The 19,842-nt window shown below is 47.4% G+C and overlaps 1 protein-coding gene and 1 long non-coding RNA gene across 12 annotated transcripts in view; one reads left to right on the forward strand and one right to left on the reverse strand.

Moving 5' to 3' along the window:
* The window catches only part of KCNT1 (potassium sodium-activated channel subfamily T member 1), a 202,742-nt gene that overhangs the window by 162,504 nt on the left and 20,396 nt on the right, over positions 1–19,842 (reverse strand). For 9 of the 11 annotated variants that reach the window (XM_083422886.1, XM_083422890.1, XM_083422889.1 and 6 more), the window contains one exon: positions 105–299. In XM_083422886.1, the coding sequence (XP_083279012.1) occupies positions 105–299 (195 nt within the window). Of the gene's footprint in view, positions 1–104; positions 522–640; positions 1,072–19,842 lie in introns of those variants that run through there. The other 2 variants (XM_083422879.1, XM_083422884.1) reach the window with 2 other exon arrangements.
* The window catches only part of LOC310669367, a 235,446-nt gene that overhangs the window by 114,597 nt on the left and 101,007 nt on the right, over positions 1–19,842 (forward strand). The gene's annotated exons all lie outside the window — the stretch shown is intronic.

The raw sequence follows: 19,842 nt of genomic DNA on the forward strand, positions 1-19,842 counted from the left end.
AGCATCGCCATTTCGACCCCAGCATTCTTGAATCGCTTCTGTGCCCATCGTGAGGTTTCCCTGTGCCCTTGGTCCGTCCTCCTCCTCCCGCTCTGCGCTCTTACCTGTCGTCGTTTTGAAAGCTCTGATCCCCCAAGAGCAGGTCCCGGAACCGGTAGCGAGGCGGCAAGGGAAGCACCTCAGAGTCCAGCTCGTTCATCGTCAGGGAGGAGATGTCCAGGATGACCCCGCTCTTCTGCTTGTTGGCGCCAGCCGTGCTGGTGCTGCCGCTTCGGTAGCCGCCCGTTGACGACTTCAGCCTGTGAGGAAGAGAGGGGCGAAGGAGATGAGAGGATGGAGCCAGGCTAGAGACTGTGCTCTCCTTTCCTACTCGCTGGACGGAAGCCTTGGCGGAGGAGGAAGGCGACTGCCCGCCGCTCAAAGACCTCCTCTGCAAAACTGGCTCCGGAGGCGCGTTCCCCGCGGATCTAACTTAGATTTCCTTTGGGGGTTGTGTGGAGTTGATTCCCTGGACTGCAAATGAGACACCGCTCTCTCTCTAACTGGGACACTCCAGCCCTCCAAATAAACATGATCCCATCCGGCTTCGCATCCTTCAACCTTTTGGTAGAAAGCTCTCGCTCTTTTAAAGGACCCTCACAAGCCTCCTTGAAGCCCAGAGGGGTATAGGCACAGTTTCTCCGGCAAAGAAAAGAATCCTTCCAGATTGACAGGCAATATCGAAGTGGAGAGGAATTTGGGGGGGAAGAGTATGAGGCACCCGGAGACAGAGCACAGCTCTGACTGACCGTCCTGCCAGCAACGAAGAGGGATGGGGAGGAAAGATCTTGAATCTGGACGTGTGGAGTGTCCACAGAGACACACTAAGAAGGCAAACATCTGGATCAGCAAAATGGGGGGAGGGAAGAGAAGAGATTTCAGCAAAAGTGAAGGAGAGGGGTTGGAGCCAACGAATTTCTATTCTGAGTAGACACAACTGAAATCAATGATCTGAAGTTTGGGAGGTAGTGTGGGGGTAGTGTTGAGTGTCAGAGTATGACCCAGGAGACCAGGGTTCAATTCCCCCACTCAGCTATGAAGCTCACTGGAGGACTCTGGGCCAGTCACCTCCTCACAGTCTAACCTACCTCACAGGGTTGTTGTGGGGATTAAATGAGATGGGGGAGAACCATGTATGCCATTTGTAGAAATAGGTGTGACATAAATGCAATAAATAAATTTCAGTGGATATGCTCAAAGTAGAACTAACACTGGATGCAACTGTCCTTCTCTAGTGTAAGAATGTCATATATGCACATACATCGTGTTCCACTGTCACCGTTGATGCAATCAATAAGGCTGCTGCTGCCTACCCAGGGATGCATTGCAGGGGTTGGACTAGATGATCCTCGAGATCCCTTCCAACTCTACAATTCTATGATTCTATCCTGCATTACATTCACTGACAAATCAAACTGGAATCCAGCTAGACTTTGGTAACAATTTACAGAAAGGTGGCTGTGTTGGTTGTTGTTTTTGTTTTGCTATAGCAGAATCCTTAAGATGCCACAAGATTAACACATTTATAATGGCACCTGCTTTTATGGACCACAGTCAGGGGAATTCTGTAGCTCAGTGGTAAGCGTCCCAAGATCAATCCCAGTCTGAAACTCTGGAGACCCACAGCCAACCTTGAGTAGGCAATACTGAGCCAGCAGGACCAATAGAGTTGGCATAAAGCAGTTACAACTTATTTGGGAGGTGGGACAGGTAACTCTGTGGTGGAGCATCTGCTTTGCATGCAGAAGGTCCCAGGTTCAATTCTTGGCATCTCCAAGTCAGACTGGAAAGGATAACCTGGAGGGCTGCTGTTAGGCCCTGTAGACCAGGGGTTGGCAACCTAAAGCCCATGGGCCACAAGTGGCCCACGGGGGTCACTTAACCAGCCCACATGCTGCCCCTGAACCAAGCTGCCCACTAGACAAGTCCCCATGCTCTGCGCTAAACTGGTGCAGTGTGGTGTGGGGACTCACTTCCATGGTGCCAGAAATTGTGTCTGCGCATGCTCAGACACCTAGAATTGCATCTGCGCACAGACGCCAGAAATCGTGTCTGTGCAGACCCCAGAAATCGTGGCCATGCACACTCACACGAGTGCGCGATCTGGCCCACAGAGGGATCTCCACTGGAATGAACCAGCCCAGGCAAGGTAAACCTTGCCAACCCTTGCTGCAGACAATACTAAGCTAGATAGACCAATGGCCTGACTCAATATAAGGCAGTGTCTAATGTTCCTATGTCCACTTCATCACTTGCATGATGTGTAACCCTTAATTGGCCAGCATGTATACATGCCAAAATTTTGTGTTTACACCAATGCTGTCTAGTCAAATTAATAACTGTAATGCCTTCTTAGTTGATTTTCTAATTATTTTACTTTCAGGTAATCATCACCATCTCTCATTTTGCTGTACACTTTCCACTGAACTCTCTCCATGTGCACATATGTTCGCAGATTCAAGGTTTACACATCATGTATCTGACAAACGTCTTATCCACACTTACTTTCCCCCCGCTTTTTCCAGGCACAGTCTGCACTTTAATGCTCTGTGTCAGGGTTTATTTTTTCCACAAGCTGCCTTCGCAAACACACACCACACTTTTTAAAGCTAAATCAGAGCAAACATCAATTCGGGTTTACCGTGGATTGACGTTTGCTCCGATTGAGCTTTGAAGAGCGGGATTTTGTGGGGGAAGTTCCAGAGCAAAAACAAAGGAGGGCACTCAGACACTGAGCTTTAAATTGTGGGCCATGCCTGGAAAAAGCAAAGGAAAAATAAGTGTGGGTAAGTGAGCTGTGCTGCATGAAAGCTTATGCCATTTTTTCATGTGTGTGTGTTTTTTTAATGCTTCAAGGTGCCACAAGAGTCTTTGTTGTTTTAGAAATCCATCGTTGGACTGCAGTCTTTATTGCTGATATGCCTTAAAGCAGTGGCCAATCTGATGGAGCAGGTTTTGGATTCACCTCAACCTAAGGTGTTGGTGCTAATCCTAAATACTTTACATGGATGTATGGAGAGCATCTCTGTAGATGTTGTCCCTTCCAACACCTGGGCTAGTGTTTGAACCTGGGTTTAAATGCCCACTTGACCATGGTGCTTCCGAAGTGTCCTTGGGTAACTATCTCTCAGCCTCACCTACCTCACAGGTAGCTGGGGGCAAAAATGGAGTGGGGAGAACCTTGAACTCTTCAAAGGAAAGATATAAATACAGTAAATAAAGCCATCTAATCCCCTTTTACAGCCATCTAAGCTAATAAGAACAAGATGGAAGGATAAGCTGCAACTGTTTGCAAAGTTCAATGTTTCAGAATTTACTACAATCTGAAACTCCCAAGATTGCAGGATAAGTCGCCTTATGTGTACACAATTGCAAAAGGCACGTTTGCCCCTTCCATGAGATATGGAAGCTCAAATCTCACCTTAGCACAAATTCCTCCAGCATTATTCCCATTGTCTGCAATTGTCTACAGTTCAGCCCTGAATCATTAACATGATGAGCAGCAACAGATTGCTCATTGCCAGTCGCTCAAGCTTTAACTGCATCACAGGCTTTGTAGTCTTAAACCAAAAGTGGGGAAGTTTTGGCCCTCCAGATGCTAATGGACTACTGTTCCCATCAGCCCCAGCCAGCGTGGGCAATATCCAGCAACATCTCAGGGGCACAGTTTTCCCCAGCCCTGTTTTAAAGGACATTTTCTTTCCAATTCCCAATGGGCCTTAGTCCAAAAAGGGGCTATTGTGGAATTGGCTAATATTATAGGACAGGTAGGATGTGGGTGGCGCTGTGGGTTAGACCACAGAGCCTAGGGCTTGCCGATCAGAAGGTCAGAGGTTCGAATCCTTGCAACAGGGTGAGCTCCCGTTGCTTGGTCCCTGCTCCTGCCAACCTAGCAGTTCGAAAGCACATCAAAGTGCAAGTAGATAAATAGGTACTGCTCCAGCGGGAAGGTAAACGGCGTTTCCGTGTGCTGCTCTGGTTTGCCAGAAGCAGCTTAGTCATGCTGGCCACATGACCCGGAAGCTGGGCGCCGGCTCCCTCGGCCAATAAAGCGAGATGAGCGCCGCAACCCCAGAGTTGGCCACGATTGGACCTAATGGTCAGGGGTCCCTTTACCTTTACCTTTAGGATGAAGCATTGGCTTTCCAGATGCTGCTGGACTACAGCTCTTATCATCTATCACTGTTGTCCATGACAGCTGGAGCTGATGGGAGCTGTAGCTCAGCAACATCTGGAGGGCCAAAGATTCATCACATCTATTACAGGAGGTGCTTTTCTGCTTAAGGCTTAGCATATGATTGCAAGATGCTCGATGCCATGATGCTGGAAGGCACTGAAAACATTCTAGATGGACTTACAGCAGCTTGATTCAGCAAAAGTAATACACATTTTGGGTAAGACTGCATCTGGGCAAGAGTCAGCAATTAGAGAGGAGACTGAGAGGAGATATGATAGCCATGGAGGATGGAGCAAGCTTGTTTTCTTCTGCTCCTGAGGTAGGACCAGAACCAATGGCTTCAAGTTACAACAAAGGAAACTCTGGATAAGCATTAGGAAAAACTTTCTGAGGACCTCTGGTCCATTGCAGAGGAGAATGGCGGTGTGCTAAGTGTCATCCACAACACAGAGCCAGCAGAAAGGCTTTGAGGGCAGCGCTAGAGCTCAGCGCACCCCCCAAAAAAACCCCACTCGGAAGGTGATGGACTCTCCTTCTTTGGAGGTTTCTAAGCAGGGGTTTGATGGCCATCTGTCATGGTTGCTTTAGCTGAGATTCCTGCATTGCACAGGGTCAGACTAGATGATCCTCACGGTCCCTTCCAACTCTACAATTTTATGATTCTGTGAATTGGCTGGTGTTGATGGCAGCCCCAGAGTTTATTCCATGGTTTTGAACCTGGTCTGAGGCCTTGGCACCTACATAGCATCAGCTCTCAACAATACTGGGTGAAAGAGAGCAAAACAGAACAGCCTTTATCAGCCACATTTTCACCAGGGGAGAGGAGATGAGGAGGAGGAGGAGGAGGCTGTCTGGCTCCAGTAAACTGCTGTAAAGATGCATTCTTGTTTTAGTAGCTGAGGCACCTCCTAATATAGCTTGCCAAAGTGCAAAAAGTCAATTAATTTGCCTAAAATTGCATTTCCTGGGTTGGTTGAGAAGCAAAGGGCATCTGAAATTTCTGCTGAAGGATGCACTGAGGAGCCTGAGGAAGCTGCTTTTCAGTGCTTTTGAGATCAAAGTTTCACCCAGCATGTGCTACTCATAAGTACCATTGCTTTATTCTATCCCCCTTGAGCAAGAGTGGGTAGAATCCTATTTCTTTCCGGGAGCCAGCCTGTGCTTAAATAATCAGAGCCAACTGAACTTTATCCACACAACCAAGAAGTGTTCAAAACCTAAGATCATAGAACTGTAGAGTTGGGAGGTACCCCAATGGTCATCTAGTCCAGCCCCCTGCAATGCAAGAATCTCAGCTAAAGCATCCATGGCAGGTGGCCATCCAACCTCTGCTTTAAAAACCCCCAAGGGAGGTGAGTCCACAACCTCCTGAGTGAGACTATTCCACTGTCGAACAGCTCTTACTGTCAGAAAGGTCTTTCTGATGTTTAGTCAGAATTTCCTTTCTTGCAGCTTGAAGCCATTGGTTTGAGTCCTATGCTCTGTTGAAAACAAGCTTGCTCTGTCTTCCATGTGACAGCCCTTGAGATATTTGAAGATGGCTTTCATATCTCCTCTCAGTCTCCTCTTTCCCAGGCTATGCATACCCAACTCCTTCAAGCGCTCCCCATAAGGCTGAGTTTCCAGACCCTTGATCATCTTGGTTGCCCTCCTCTGCACACATCCTAGCTTTTCAACATCCTCCATAAATTGTGGCACCCATAACTGGACAGAGTACTCCAGGTGTGGTCTGGCCAAGGCAGAGTAGAGTGGTACTATTACTCCCCCCCCCCCTTGTTAATTTTTTTTTACAAAAATCCAATATGTGCCATATTATATTAACACCAAATACCAATACCAATTCAAATACAAATCGATAACATAGCCACTTATAATTTTTGTGTGGCTTCCCACATGCTGTACTTCAGGGTTTTATTCTCTTAAGTTCTGCCTTCAGACTGTTGTACTATTACTTCCCTTGATCGGGACACTATCTGTTGATGCAGCCTAGAATAGCATTGGCTAATTCTGACCTTCTCACTAAGGTGCTCCAACAATTGAAAATTTATATAGATTTACTAATAACTGATTAGGGTCACCTGTTCCAAAAGATGCTGAAAGCTGCATATAATAAAAAAAAATTGTAAAAATAAAAAAATCAATCACTGTAAAGTGATTCTTACAAGTAGACAATATGTTATCAGTATCAAAACCCTCTCACTCATTCACACACCTGGCACCAGGTAAAACAGGTGTGGGGGACATTTGGCCCTCTAGGTGTTACTGAACTACAGTTTCCACCAGTTCTAGCAAGCATGGCCAATGGCCAGAGATGTTGGGAACTGCAGTTCAACAACATATGGAGGGCCAAAGGTCCCCCAGTTGAAACAACAAAAACATTAGAGCAACTCTGTTGGATGACACCAAAGGTCTGCCAAGTTCATTGTTCTGCTTGTAAAGGTGAGCAGCCAAATGTCTCTTGGGCATGTTCTAGGGAATGCAGGGAAGGGTGCTCCATTTGAGCAAGTGGGGCACTGCCCCACCCATCTCAGTCTTCCCTCAGCCATCCCCCACACACCTATTTACAACCAGCCTAAGGTGTGGTCCTGGCTGTCAGCTTTCCCCTCCTTATTGTCTCAGCGTTGCCCTTGCAGAACTATGCAAGGAGAAGGATGGTGGGGGAGAGAATAAAGTAGAATGAGTTGGCTCTGCCTGCCACTGACTCTGTGCTAAGTGCACTCTGCCCCACAAGTCCCAAAGGATACTAGCCAGTGTGAGTGTAGTGGTTAAGAGCAGTAGACTTGTAATCTGGGGAACCGGGTTCGCATCTCCACTCCTCCACATGCAGCTGCTGGGTGACCTTGGGCTAGTCACACTTCTCTGAAGCCTCTCAGCCCCACTCACCTCACAGAGTGTTTGTTGTGGGGGAGGAAGGGAAAGGAGGATGTTAGCCGCTTTGAGACTCCTTTGGGTAGTGATAAAGTGGGATATCAAATCCAAACTCTTCTTCTCTTCTTCTTCTAGCCACCACTAAGGACATTGTCCGAAGACACATGTCCCAGCAACCTTGCTGAAGCTAAGTATAGGAAACTGCTTTATACAAAGTGAGATCAGAGGTCCACTTTGCTAAGTACTGTCCACTGCATGGGTGAGGAACCTCAGGCCTGGGTGCTAAATGCAGGGCTCCAAGTCTCCCTGCCTGGCCCTCAAAGATTCTCCCCACCCCGCAGTGCAGCCAGAAGACCTTTTCCTTATTCTTGTTAGTGCTCACATGCTTGGAGAAGGCAGGTGAGCAGGCAGCAACAGCAAAGAGGACAACCAGAAAGAGGCTGCTCAGCAGTGCTGGCCCTGCTGGGCTGTGAGCCACGACAGGTGCCTGGTGATGCCGATTTATTGATGGGACCCCTGGATACATGCCCATGGGCATAGCCAGAAGGGGCAGGGGGGCAGCTGCCCCCCCCATCAAGTAAATAAATAAAAATACTTAACAAACTGTCCAATCATGCCACAGATAGCTTGGTTCTGCCCCCACCTCCCACCCAAAGTCCTGGCAACGTGTACATGCCCACCATACCAGAGATGGGGAGCATTTTTCATACCGAGGGCCACATTCCTTTCTGGGTAAGCCTCCAGGGGCCACATGCCAGTGGTGGGTGGAGCCAGAGTCAAAATGGGTGGGGCACTGAATTTTACTTTTGCACAGTGTTTCTTCACACTTGCACAACGCACTCTACCTTCCATCCAGGCAAGCAAGAAGCATTACCCAAGCTCCATGACACATTCCAGCCAGGCAAAAACACTCAAGGAGGGTGCAAAGCAGAACTGGTAAGGGGTGTAGCCTGGGGAGACTCCCCAGGACCAGATAGAGAAGCTTGGAGGCTGAGCCTGAGCTTGAGTGTCCAATGGTTTCCCAAAACTCAAACATCTTGGGGGATCTTTGTTTTTTTGGGGGGACACCTAGATTCCAGCTGCTTCCCAGCTATGGATGGGCTCAAGTTACTTCAAATGGAACCATCACTGCTGATATCTGATCCCTCTGCACCCCAGTCTGTATGATCAGCATTACAAAAAAAAAGTCAGCAGTCCCCCACAGCATGATGCAACATTCCTGAAACAACTAACAGCAGAGGCAAAGCATGTTGGCAGATGAAAACTAGAAGCATATTGTGGCCCTGAACAGTTGGAAAGCTGTACTATCAAAGCACCGAGGAGTCAGAGGTGGCCTCCCCCAGAGGAAGGGAACACCCCCTGCAATCCATAGTGCAATTAGGCAATTTCAAAATCTGGACTTAGCAGTCTTATGGTGGAGAGCATGGTTTCTTTATATACAGGTGAAACTCGAAAAATTAGAATATCGTGGAAAAGTTCGTTTATTTCAGTAATTCAACTTAAAAGGTGAAATATAATATATGAGATCGATTCATGACATGCAATGCAAGATACGTTTCCACTTCTCAGAGGTCCAATCTTGCTCTATTTTGCCATCCTTGTTTTGCTGCTTTCATTGAATATTCTAATTTTCTGAGATAATTTGGGGGTTTCATCAGCTGTTCGCCATGATCATCACAATGATAGCAAAGAAAGGCTTGACATATCTCGCTTTGCATGTCATGAGTCGATCTCATATATTAGTTTCACCTTACAAGTTGGATTACTGAAATCAACGAACTTTTCCACGATATTCTAATTTTTTGAGTTTCACCTGTATATTGTGCATATTATTTCACTTCCTTTAAGACGTGGTATGCCCTCCTGCTCATTATACAGAGTAGGGCTCTGGACATCTGACCCAAAGTCCTGCTGTTGACTTTAGCACTGCTAACTGGCCTTCCTTTCTGCATAAATCACTAATCTGAGGCAAACTCAAACAGCAGGTCACACAGACATAGAACCGGCAGGTGCTCTGAGGGCAGATCTTCTGCTGGGAACCTGAGCCCGGTGGGGAACTCATGCAGAGACACAGCAGTTAGTCCCCTTTGAGGATGGGCATTTCCGCTGCATCACTTACTGAAAGCTCCAATCACCACTGATGCCACAAGAAGGGCCAGAATAACCACTCCTTGGCAGAGGCTGATCAGGAGGAAGCACAAGGCCAGGCCAGTGATTCATTCAGAGGCCTTGGAGGTGAGACTCCTAGGTTTGGGGAAATACCATGTGATAAGGTGTCCTCCATGCTGACATCACTTGCGACAGAGGGAAAAACTGCACTGGGCTCCTTTTTAAATTGCTACATTCACCTTTTCCCAAAAAAGGATGAAAGAGTCACACTTTATCCACACCAGTACCTGGAGCCAGCCAGCGTGTCTCCTCTTCTGGCAGACACTGACCTCATCAGTTCCTGAGCGAGATCATCCCTCCTGGAACGATGACTCAACATCATATTGGGTGCAAGCATGCTGGGTGCTGAGCCTTGGGAATCAGCTGCTCAGCAAACACACTTTTTTCAAATCAAGCACAGCAGAGGAAGACCCCGCAGCCAGGAAGCCTCTCCCACGCCGACAGGTGGGGTGGCTACAGCCCGTTCCAAAAATCCACTTCCTTAAACGAAGGCTCATCTGCCCCCACTTTGTTCTGCACCCAGAAACTGATGGGAAATCATCACACTCTCTTATTTCATCTCGGCAGGTCCAGAGGCTGCTGCCACTTTGCCAGTTTCCCCCACCCACGGCTCTCGGCGATCTCAGCTTCTGTGCTGAAGGATGACAACAGGCCTCCAGGCACACGCACAATGAAGAAACAGCAGGGAAAGAGGCAAAGCAGCTCACATGCACAGAGGAGGAATGCATGCCATATCCATCTCCACAAGCCACTCCAATCCCTCATACAGTCATGTGAGCTGGCTGAGTGACAACGCAAAAAAGAGAGAGAGAAAGAAGGGGGGAGATTTTCCTTTCTGGAAGTGCTGGTAGCTCATCCTCCTTCCTTCCCCACATGATTCATGTTATAATCACCTCTGCATGCTCAGGACTTATCCATCACTGCATTTCACATGTACTGTGATAGCTCTAATCACAGCAGATCTTCTTAGGACAACCTCCTGCTTGGAAATGCAGGAATTCCAGAATGAAGAGCTTTCAGGGGTGCAAAGCCCTGCCGTTATCTAAGTGCACAAACTACTTGAAACTGGGGCAGGTGGTATTTTTGCACCCAAAGGGCTGCATTCCCTAAAGAGCAGCCTTGCGGGCCCAGAGGACAGGTGTGGGTGTGGCCAGGGGCAAAAGTGGGTGGGGCAATGGGTGCGAATCTTACCTGTGTATGCTAGTAGGCTAGTTTCTACTCACACTCACACACGCTCCTCTCTCGGTTTTCTATCCAGGGAAGCAGGAGGCACCACCAGAGCTCAAGGGCACATTCCAGACAGGCAAAAACACCTGAGGAGGGTGCAAAGCAGGGCTTGCGAGGGGTGTGTGTCCAGAGGGTCAGAGTGAAAGGCCTAGAAGGCTGTCCTTGGCCCTTGGACCTGACATTCCCAACCCCTGCCTTGCAACTACTCTGCAAGGTAAGTCAATATGATCACCCACCTCCCTTTGTCCCAAGTTGCCTTTAGACTGCAGAACTGACCTCCTCCACCAGCCAGCAGAACTGAGGGCTACTGAGAGGCTGTTCCACCAGACTCCAATGAAGGCTCTTATGGAGCAAGAGGGAAATCAGCTTGGGCTCCTCCACTGGTCAGAGAAGGAGCAGGTGAAAGGAGTTTGCTTTCATTCCCTCTCTGTGAGAAAGAACTCTAAAATGCAGATTGTTTTGAATTCCTCCCCATCCTGATTGCCTCCCAGCTTGATCTCATGTCTGGATAAGTCACTCTGCTTAGTTGCTAAATAATACCTCCAGACCACCCATCTTAACTGACTTTCTGATAACTCTTAAGGCACCTCATCAAATGATCTCCATTGTTACACTTCCAACAGGAGTAATATACCGTATTTTTCGCCCTATAGGACGCACTTTTTCACCTCCAAAAATGAAGGGGAAATGTGTGTGCGTCCTATGGGGTGAATGCAGGCTTTCGCTGAAGCCTGGAGAGCGAGAGGAGTCGGTGCACACCGACCCCTCTCGCTCTCCAGGCTTCAGGAGAGCCCCACCGCCAGCCCCACAAACTGGGGGGGAGAAGCCTGACTTGGTTAGAAGGCTGGCGGGGGGAGAAGCCTGCTCCTCCCCGTCGCCAGCCCCGCAAACTCGGGGGACAGCAGGAGAGGCACGGCGCGCCTTTCCCTCTGTCCCCCGACTTGGTTAGAAGGCTGGCGGGGGGAGAAGCCTGCTCCTCCCCGTCGCCAGCCCCGCAAACTCGGGGGACAGCGGGAGAGGCGCAGCATGCCTTTCCCGCTGTCCCCCAACTTGGTTAGAAGGCTGGCGGAGGGCTTCCCCCTCCTCCAGCCCCGCAAACTCCCAGAGCGAGGCCAAAGCTGCACGCAGCTTCGGCATCACTCTGGGTCCCGTTCTGGGGGCTGGGGGAGGGGGAAGCTTGGGCTTCCCCCGCCCCAGCCCCGCGCGTGGGGGAAAATTTTTTTTTCCTTTATTCCCCCCCCCCCAAATCTAGGTGCGTCCTATGGGCCGGTGCGTCCTATAGGGCGAAAAATACGGTAAGCAGTATTCAGGAAAAGGTACCAGGAGCTGAACAGAAGGCTCTGGGGTGAGATCCAGGCTCACATTAAGCCTCTGTGCAATATTATGCCATATCATAGAATTGTAGAGTTGGAAGGACCACCAGGGCCACCTAGTCCAATAAAGGAAACTTTTGCCCAGTCTGGGGTTTGAACCCATGGCAATTAGATTAAGAGACTCGTTCTCTACTGACTGAGCTATGCATTTTCTCTGCTTAATATTTCTCAGCCACCTTTTGCTCTCAGAAGCGTTCCTGTAATGATGGGCTGCTTGATGGAAATCTTACTTAACGGCTGCCGTGAGTGATTTGGCTTTTCATCCCAAGCCACAATTACCACCATCCTTTAAATATTTCAGTCTCCTTTGGAGGAGCACTTGCCTGCAGGGAGCCCACAAATGCCCATTCCTGGTAATCTTTCTAACGAGACAGGGATGAAGAACCTTCTGCAGTCAGGGGGCCACATTCCCTTGCATGAAATCTTCCAGGGGCCACATGCCGAGGGCAGGGTGGGGCCTGGGGCAAAAGCAATCAGAGCAATAGATTGCAGCTCCAGTACAGTAGGCTATAATCCAGCCACACAATTTCAGGGACTGGCTGGGTGCAGAGGAATGGTTGGAGCCTCCGGCCGAAGAGCCCCCCACGGAAGCAGCTGGGGAGGAAAGCCCATAGCCAGGAATGTGGTGTTGTGAGTCTGAAGACAGGTCAGAGTAGGAGGGATGCTGGGAGGTGGGAGAAACAACAGGCTCGAGGGAAAGAGAAGGCCAGAGGCAGAAAACCCTTCGTAGGCTTGCCAGAAGGAACAACCCCCTGTGATGTTAACATATGAGAGTGCTGGAGGTGAAATAGTTAAACAAGTTACCCAATCAGAACCCAGGGGGTGGAGTCAGAGGGACTATAAAACCAGCTCTGGGAGGGGTGAAGGAGGAGTTTGTTGGGAGTTGGGTGGTTGGTTGGAGTGGGAGTGAATTGGGATAGAGTCTGTGGGTCGGCTGAGTTAGTGTAGTGAAATAAGCTGAGTCAGGAACAGTTAAGTGTAGAACAGAGAGGTGGTGTAGTGAGTGAGAGCAGATAGAGGAAGTTATAGGTCTAGATAGGCATCCCATGATTGTAATGGGCCGATACCATTTATGAAACCACACACTTGTTAAACTGCAATAAATAAACAGAAGTTTATTTTCCAATTTAACCCTGACTGGACTCAGTATTGTACCAGGTAGGGCCTGGGTGGTGGCAGCGAGAAATAAAGTGGTGGCACAGGGATCAATAGACCGTGAAACATCCGGGGACCCTGTGTGATCACCCCCCCCTTCCCTTACACATTGCTGGGGGGAATCTCTCAATATGGGGGGGGGGGGAGGAAAGCCCCATTTTGCCACTTCCACTGATGGGCTTCATTCACGAGATGAATCCCACCCAGAAAACATGGAAAGGATATTCAATATGAGGATTCCAAAGCAGAAAAGCTGGCAACTTGGAAAAGGTCAGGTTTTGGCTCACAGCTCTGTTTAGAAGTTGAGCCCTATCAAGCTTGCCAACCTCCTGAGTTATAGGAGACGGGAGCACAATTTTCTGACTGTGCAGTTTGGATATAGGGAAGCTGAACTCTAATGAACTTTGGCTGCCAGATCCATTACTCCAGATGGGTTTCATTCCCTCTTTCCCACCCAACCCAGTATTTTTGATTCCACAACTAGGTCATTTTGCACATAGCTCAGAGTCAATCTTCAAGTCAGCCAATCTCATGAGAAATGGCACGCTCTTGGAATTCCGTAGAGTACGGAAATTCAGGACTTGCTCAGAAGCAAAACTCAACCCCTGGCATATATATATATATTTTTTAATGGAGTCAGCTTTATTAATATCAGCAGGAGATGCCTGGCCTGAGCAGTTATAAGCCCTAATAGAATTTAAAAGAATTAGCTTCAGTCATCAGTTAGACAGGCTGCACAGATGGATGCTTAATAGCTTTCATGCTGAGCCCAGGCCTGGTACCAGAAACGGTTCTCATAGGAACCCCGGACAACCCACAAGTGGAAGACTTGGAGGAGCAAGTAGGGCCCCTGTAACCATTGTTGGTGACCCCCTGAAGGGGCTCCCAGTCCTTGAGAAAGGTCCGGGTCAAAGAAAGGCAATATAGCACACATCTATGAAGTCTCTGCACAGCTCATGAGCAAGGGGTCTCCTCATGAGCAAGCAGTTCATAAAACGGCTTCACTACCAATAGTGGTGGTTTGGGTGTTGTCTTGGGGTCTAAAGTATGTAAGGCATCCCTTGGGAGTCTTTGGAAATAACCAAAGTCCCTGGCTTCTTGGTCAGACGATCATGCCTAGCATTGGTGCATGTTGCTTGAGCACCTGATGGTGGTGCCTCACCTTGCCTCTAGATCATGTTTTCATGCTGGACACTGGCTCCTTTGGACAGCGCTGCACATGCAACCTTATTCTGGTTGGTGAGGGTTTTGTGAAGAGGCTTATAATAAATCATAATAATACTGTTGTCTTTGTTATTGTGCTATATATTTTTTGTGTTTTACTTTGTAAACTGCCCTGTGATCTCTGGATGAAGGGCAGAATAGAAATTTAATTAATTAATTAATTAATTAATTAATTAATTAATAATTTAAAAAAACCTCCTTGAAGTGGGACCTTTCTCCCTGAGGGCACCCACAGGAGTGCTATGAAGATGGTGGCATTGCGTACACTTTGCCCAATGGCAGCACATTAGTTTGTTCCCTCTAGAGCAGTGGTTCCCAATTAGGGGTCCCCTGAGGGCCGTGGATCACACCCAGGGGGTCCGCAGCACCACCCCCTGCCAGGGATTTGTTTATCTTGCTAACTGGACAGTGAGAGCCTTCCACGGGTCATCCAGCCTCTGCTCACAACCAGCGCCTGCTTGCTGGTAGGGGGGAAACTTGTGAAGGATTTGCTGAATGTCAAGTGAGCTGGGATTGGGCACAAACCTCTGGCACAGTTTCTTAGGGCTCTTGCAATTGGGGTGGAGAGGGGGAGAGAGAGTTCAAACAGCTCACATGCTTATCGTTTAAAAAAATGTAAAGGATTCCTTCTCCTCGCTCTCTACTTTTTAACTGAAAAGAACTTCTATTCGCTTTCAACAACAAGTTTAGAGGACTCTCCCACTGCTTGTAGGTAGGGTTTTCAGTGAATCTTGCCTGATGAGTTTGGGATTCATGTCTCATCTTGGAAGTCCAACAGGGGAAGCAGTTAAGCACATTGCCACTATGATTAGCACAACAGCTCAACCTCTGATGATTTAGTTTAGTTGCCAGGGCTGGGCGATACTTTCTTTTCAACTTTGTGATATATCAGCAGCTAAAGACCGGTATATGCAGATATATCACGATGACTGGACTTTATCTCGATTGCTACGTTCCACCTTAGGGAAGGAAGAAGCAGCCGAGATACATGGCCCAGTCCTACACCGTGAGCAAGTCCTGTCCGGGCTCCATGCAATCAGAGAGGGCGCTTCGGAGCCAGACAGTCAATAGCCCTGGTTAACTCCGCATTCCAGCGGGCCACCAGGGAATCAGCTGAAAGGCCATCAACATGGGCTAAAGCATCCCCTACCACTCTCTGGAAACCGTTTGGATCCATTAAGTGCTGGGGGTGGACCATCCGAATCAGTCCCACCTCCCTGCAGAGGGGAAGGGTCGCGGAGAAGTCCAGTTGTACCAGGAAGTGGTCTGACCATGGCACTTCTTTTGTTTCGCTTTTACTTAGTGTCAGATCAGCAACATCCATTGCTAATATGTACCATCTCAGATTAGAAGTAAGGAATAGCATGTTTGAATATTCTCTCATATAAAATGCCTTCTGCATATAGAGCAATTGCAAGTTAGCTACACAATTACTTTTCTTTCTTTCTTTAGTTGTAGTGGAGCAATGAAGACAAGTTTTTCCTACTGTCTGGGGATAGGCAATTTGTGATAATATCACAAATTTTATGGTCTGGTGTGTGTGTTTTTTAGTATACCTAAAATCCTTTGCTTATTAGGGGCTACCTGACATTTTCTTCAAAAAATTGCTTTGCACAGGTAACAACCATAGAGTTATCAAAATTTTCAAAAGTAGGGGGTTCCTGGCTTGGCTTTTGAAAAATAGAGGGTCCTCAGTAATTAGCTAATTGGAAACCACTGGTATAGAGCACTACTATTATTAACACACAAATATCTGCAATGAGTTGCCTTGGAAGATGCCCCAGGGACATCAGTTAGCCTAAAATCAGTAGAAGCTGGTCTACGAGGGTGAAAGGGTTACTGCCCCACCAACTTCAGTCTGCCTTCAGCTGGCCCTGATCTGCCTGCTTGCCTTTTTCCAATTAATATTTATTGGGGGTTTTCTTTTTCTTTTTTCAAATTCCCACCTGCCTGCTTTCCTACTTACATCTAATGGGGGGGGGAGAGAGAGCACTATCAGATGCCTCCTTCTTAGTCACAATGCTGCCCTTATACAACTCAGCAGCAAGGAGGAGTCTGGGAATGCAGCGGGAATTAATTGGCTCCACCTGCTCTGGCGCCACCTACAGTTGGGCTCCTTGCTTTCTATCCTACCAGTCCCAAAGGGAGCCAGACACCACAGTTCAAAATAGGGCTATGAGGTTGTTCACTGGGACTGGGTGCTTTGATCATATTTATGTCAGGGCTTTCTCATCTGCACTGTCTTCCAGTCCATCCAGTCCTTTTTAAGGCCCTGGTAGCAAGGTTCTGGAAAAGGCTGCTTCTTCCCACACACCCCTTAGAATCATAGAATCATAGAGTTGGAAGAGACCACAAGGGTCATCGAGTCCAACCCCCTGCCAAGCAGGAAACACCATCAGAGCACTCCTGACATATGGTTGTCAAGCCTCTGCTTAAAGACCTCCAAAGAAGGAGACTCCACCGCAGACCCTTCCCAGACCTTGCAATCCTCTTTGGTGACCTTTATCCAGGCACCCCCTGCCAAGGGAGGTATGGCTAGCAGCTACTAGAGAGGGGGTCTTTTTGGTGTTGGCATCCCAATTAAGGAATGCTCTCCCTATAGGGATTCACTTGGGCCCTACTCTGCAGTCTTTCTGGTGACAGGTAAAGACCCTTTTTATGTTCTCAGGCAGTATTACTATCGTCACCATTGATACAGTTGTCTCAAAGCAACAATAAAAGCAGCGTAAACAAAAAAAAACAAAACCCTGATAAAGCCAAAAAAACCAACAGATATTTTTAAAACAAAATTTACATCATACAAAATAGACACTCATGGCAAAGACTCATTTATCCAGCTGAGAAAGTGTATTGGAACAAAAATGTCTTCCATTGTTGTTGGGCAATGCTGAGAGTGGGTGCCTGTCATATCTCAACAGGAATGCTGTTCCACATAGCATATGGTTACCAGACATCCCCGTTTCCTGGAGACAGTCCCTGGATTTACAAATCTGTCCCCAGAAAAAATCCATCCCCGGAACGTCTCCAGATTTCATTTAATGTCCCTGGATTTATATTTTTTAAGTGTGGTAGATTTATTAGTAGGGAATGAATGTTGCGTGATTGGTTCAATGGCACAAGACACATCATATGGGGATTTCTGGCACGGCAAAATGGCAGGCACCATGGCAGCAAGCAGCTCCTGAAGCCAGCCAGAGCCAACTGCACTACCAGGCTTGATCCGGGCTACTGAGACTGCCGCTGCCATTGCCAAGGGGGAACCAGGGATGCCCGGCACGTCAACTCCGGAAAACCCCGGAGCCAACACAGGGAGAATGAGGATAGGAGAAGGAGAAGGAAGCGAGAGAAAGAGGAGGAGAAAAAAAGAGGGGAGCCCTGACCTTGCCCTGCTGCCACCGCCACTGCCGCTAAGGAGTAGAGTTAGGGTAAGAACTTGTGGCTGAGCCTACTCCACGGCTGCTAGTGCTCCAAGAGAGCAGACCAGGGCGCAGAGGAAGGCCATGCGTCAGAGGAGACCACAGAAGAGAATATATTACTTCTTTTTTTAAAAAAAACAAAACTTTTTTAATAACTTTTTTTTATCTTTTCCAAAAAAAAGAAAGTGTCCCAAGATTCTTTAAAAAAAAATCTGGTAACCTTAACATAGCAGGCTTCTCAGCAGCATAGCTAGCCGCTTGGGTGCCTGGTGTGGGGGCGTGTCCTGCAGCCGGGGGCGGGGCGATCTGTCCATGGGGGCGGGGCAAGCCTCTCCACTGCCTCCCTCTCAGCTGTAGGGCAGCTGAGGGAGAGGCAGTAGGCAGACACAAGTCCCACGCTGCCGTTTCAGGCAGCGCGGAACCTGCAGGCATCTATGCCACCACGTCACTCCTAAAAAGTTTCATGAGCCCAATTTTTAATTTTTTATTTTAAACTCATTTTGTCACACACTCCCTCTCAGTGATAACACCTGGGGGGGCTGCAGCCCCCCGCACCCCCGCTTCCTCCGCCACTGTTTCTCAGATCTTTGAAACTAGCAGGAGAAAATCTCCTACAGGCCACAGTGAACTACGGGGTACAGTGGTGCCTCGCAAGACGAAATTAATTCGCTCTGCGAGTTTTTTCGTCTTGTGAATTTTTCGTCTTGCGAAGCACGGTTTCCCATAGGAAATGCATTGACGGTTTCCCATAGGAATGCATTGACGGTTTTAAGAAAAAGGCGCAAGACGTTTTAGTCTTGCTAAGCAAGCCCATAGGGAAATTCGTCTTGCGAAGCAGCTCAAAAAACAAAAAACACTTTCGTCTTGCGAGTTTTTCGTCTTGCGAGGCATTCATCTTGCGAGGTACCACTGTATAAAAGGGATAATGCAGTCTCTCAAGAAACATATAGGACCCTATATATTAGTGTCAACACATTGAGCTTTGTCCAGCAACAGGTTGGCATTTTAAAGCTAATCTTACTGTCCTTACTAAACTTTAAAGTTGTTGAAATTAAAATATTGCCCTGGGAATTTTTATACTATCCATTCTCACAGCTTATCATCAGGTTGTACCAAGTTCTATTCAAAGCAGGTCCACTGAAATTAATGGATCTAATGGATCACATTGCTAGGGCTAAAAGGTTGCTGAAAATCCCTGGAAATCTCTCCCAATATGTGGGCTTTGGGGCTTCAGCAAATAATAATAATAATAATAATAATAATAATAATAATAATAATAATAATTTTTATTTATACCCCACCCTCCCCAGCCAAGGCCGGGCTCAGAGCGGCTTACAAGCAATAATAAAAACAAGTTGAATGATTACAACTTAAAAACAAAATTAAAATACAGCATTAAAATATTGAAACATTAAAATATTAAAATGTAGCCTCATCGCAGGAGGAGAAGGGAAAGAAAAAAGAAAGAGAGGGAGGGAATCAAATTGGCTCCAAGCCAAAAGCCAATGTCTCAACCAGATCAACACTGACGCACACCAATAAGGATATTTTATTCCGCAGCAGAAAATAAACAAAGCAATCACACCCTTTCACAGCAAAACATGCAGACTTACAAACTCAGAAGCCAAGTAGAAAAGCAGTGATCTCTATCAATGAAGGACGTGTCCGAATAACAGCAACCATCAAGGATTTGCCTCAGTTGCTCAAGGAGTGGGAGCAAGAAAGGTTGAGTTCTCTTCTTACCTCCTATTAATGCCTTATTTTATAATTATTGATTTCTGTGCTAGAGCTGGCAAGTCCATTGGTTAAAATTATGTCTCCCTATGGAAAATGACAATAACTGTTGTCATTTTTTCCTCCTTTTTCATCCTACTTTACTTAACCACAGGATGATCTGGGGTTCTAAATCTCAGAGAATCCTCTTCAGTTCCTGTTCGCATCTGTTTTCCTATTGCAAGAAACTGGCATTGACCTGAAAGTTCATTAAACCTGAGCAAAACTTTAATACAGCGGCTATCAATTCCTTATTTGTGCTCTTTAACACTCAACTTTGATTTAACTAAAAAAAAATTAAGTAATAAGCAATTTCTTAATTATATCAAGTATTCTGAATCAGTATATCTATAATACAAAGGTTTAATATTTAAATCAGCACCAGAGAAGGCTGTTTCCCTAACACAAGCCAACTTCTAAT

The sequence above is a fragment of the Podarcis tiliguerta genome (genome assembly GCF_965153285.1).
Source record: "Podarcis tiliguerta genome assembly, chromosome: Z".
NCBI classification, from domain to species: domain Eukaryota; kingdom Metazoa; phylum Chordata; class Lepidosauria; order Squamata; family Lacertidae; genus Podarcis; species Podarcis tiliguerta.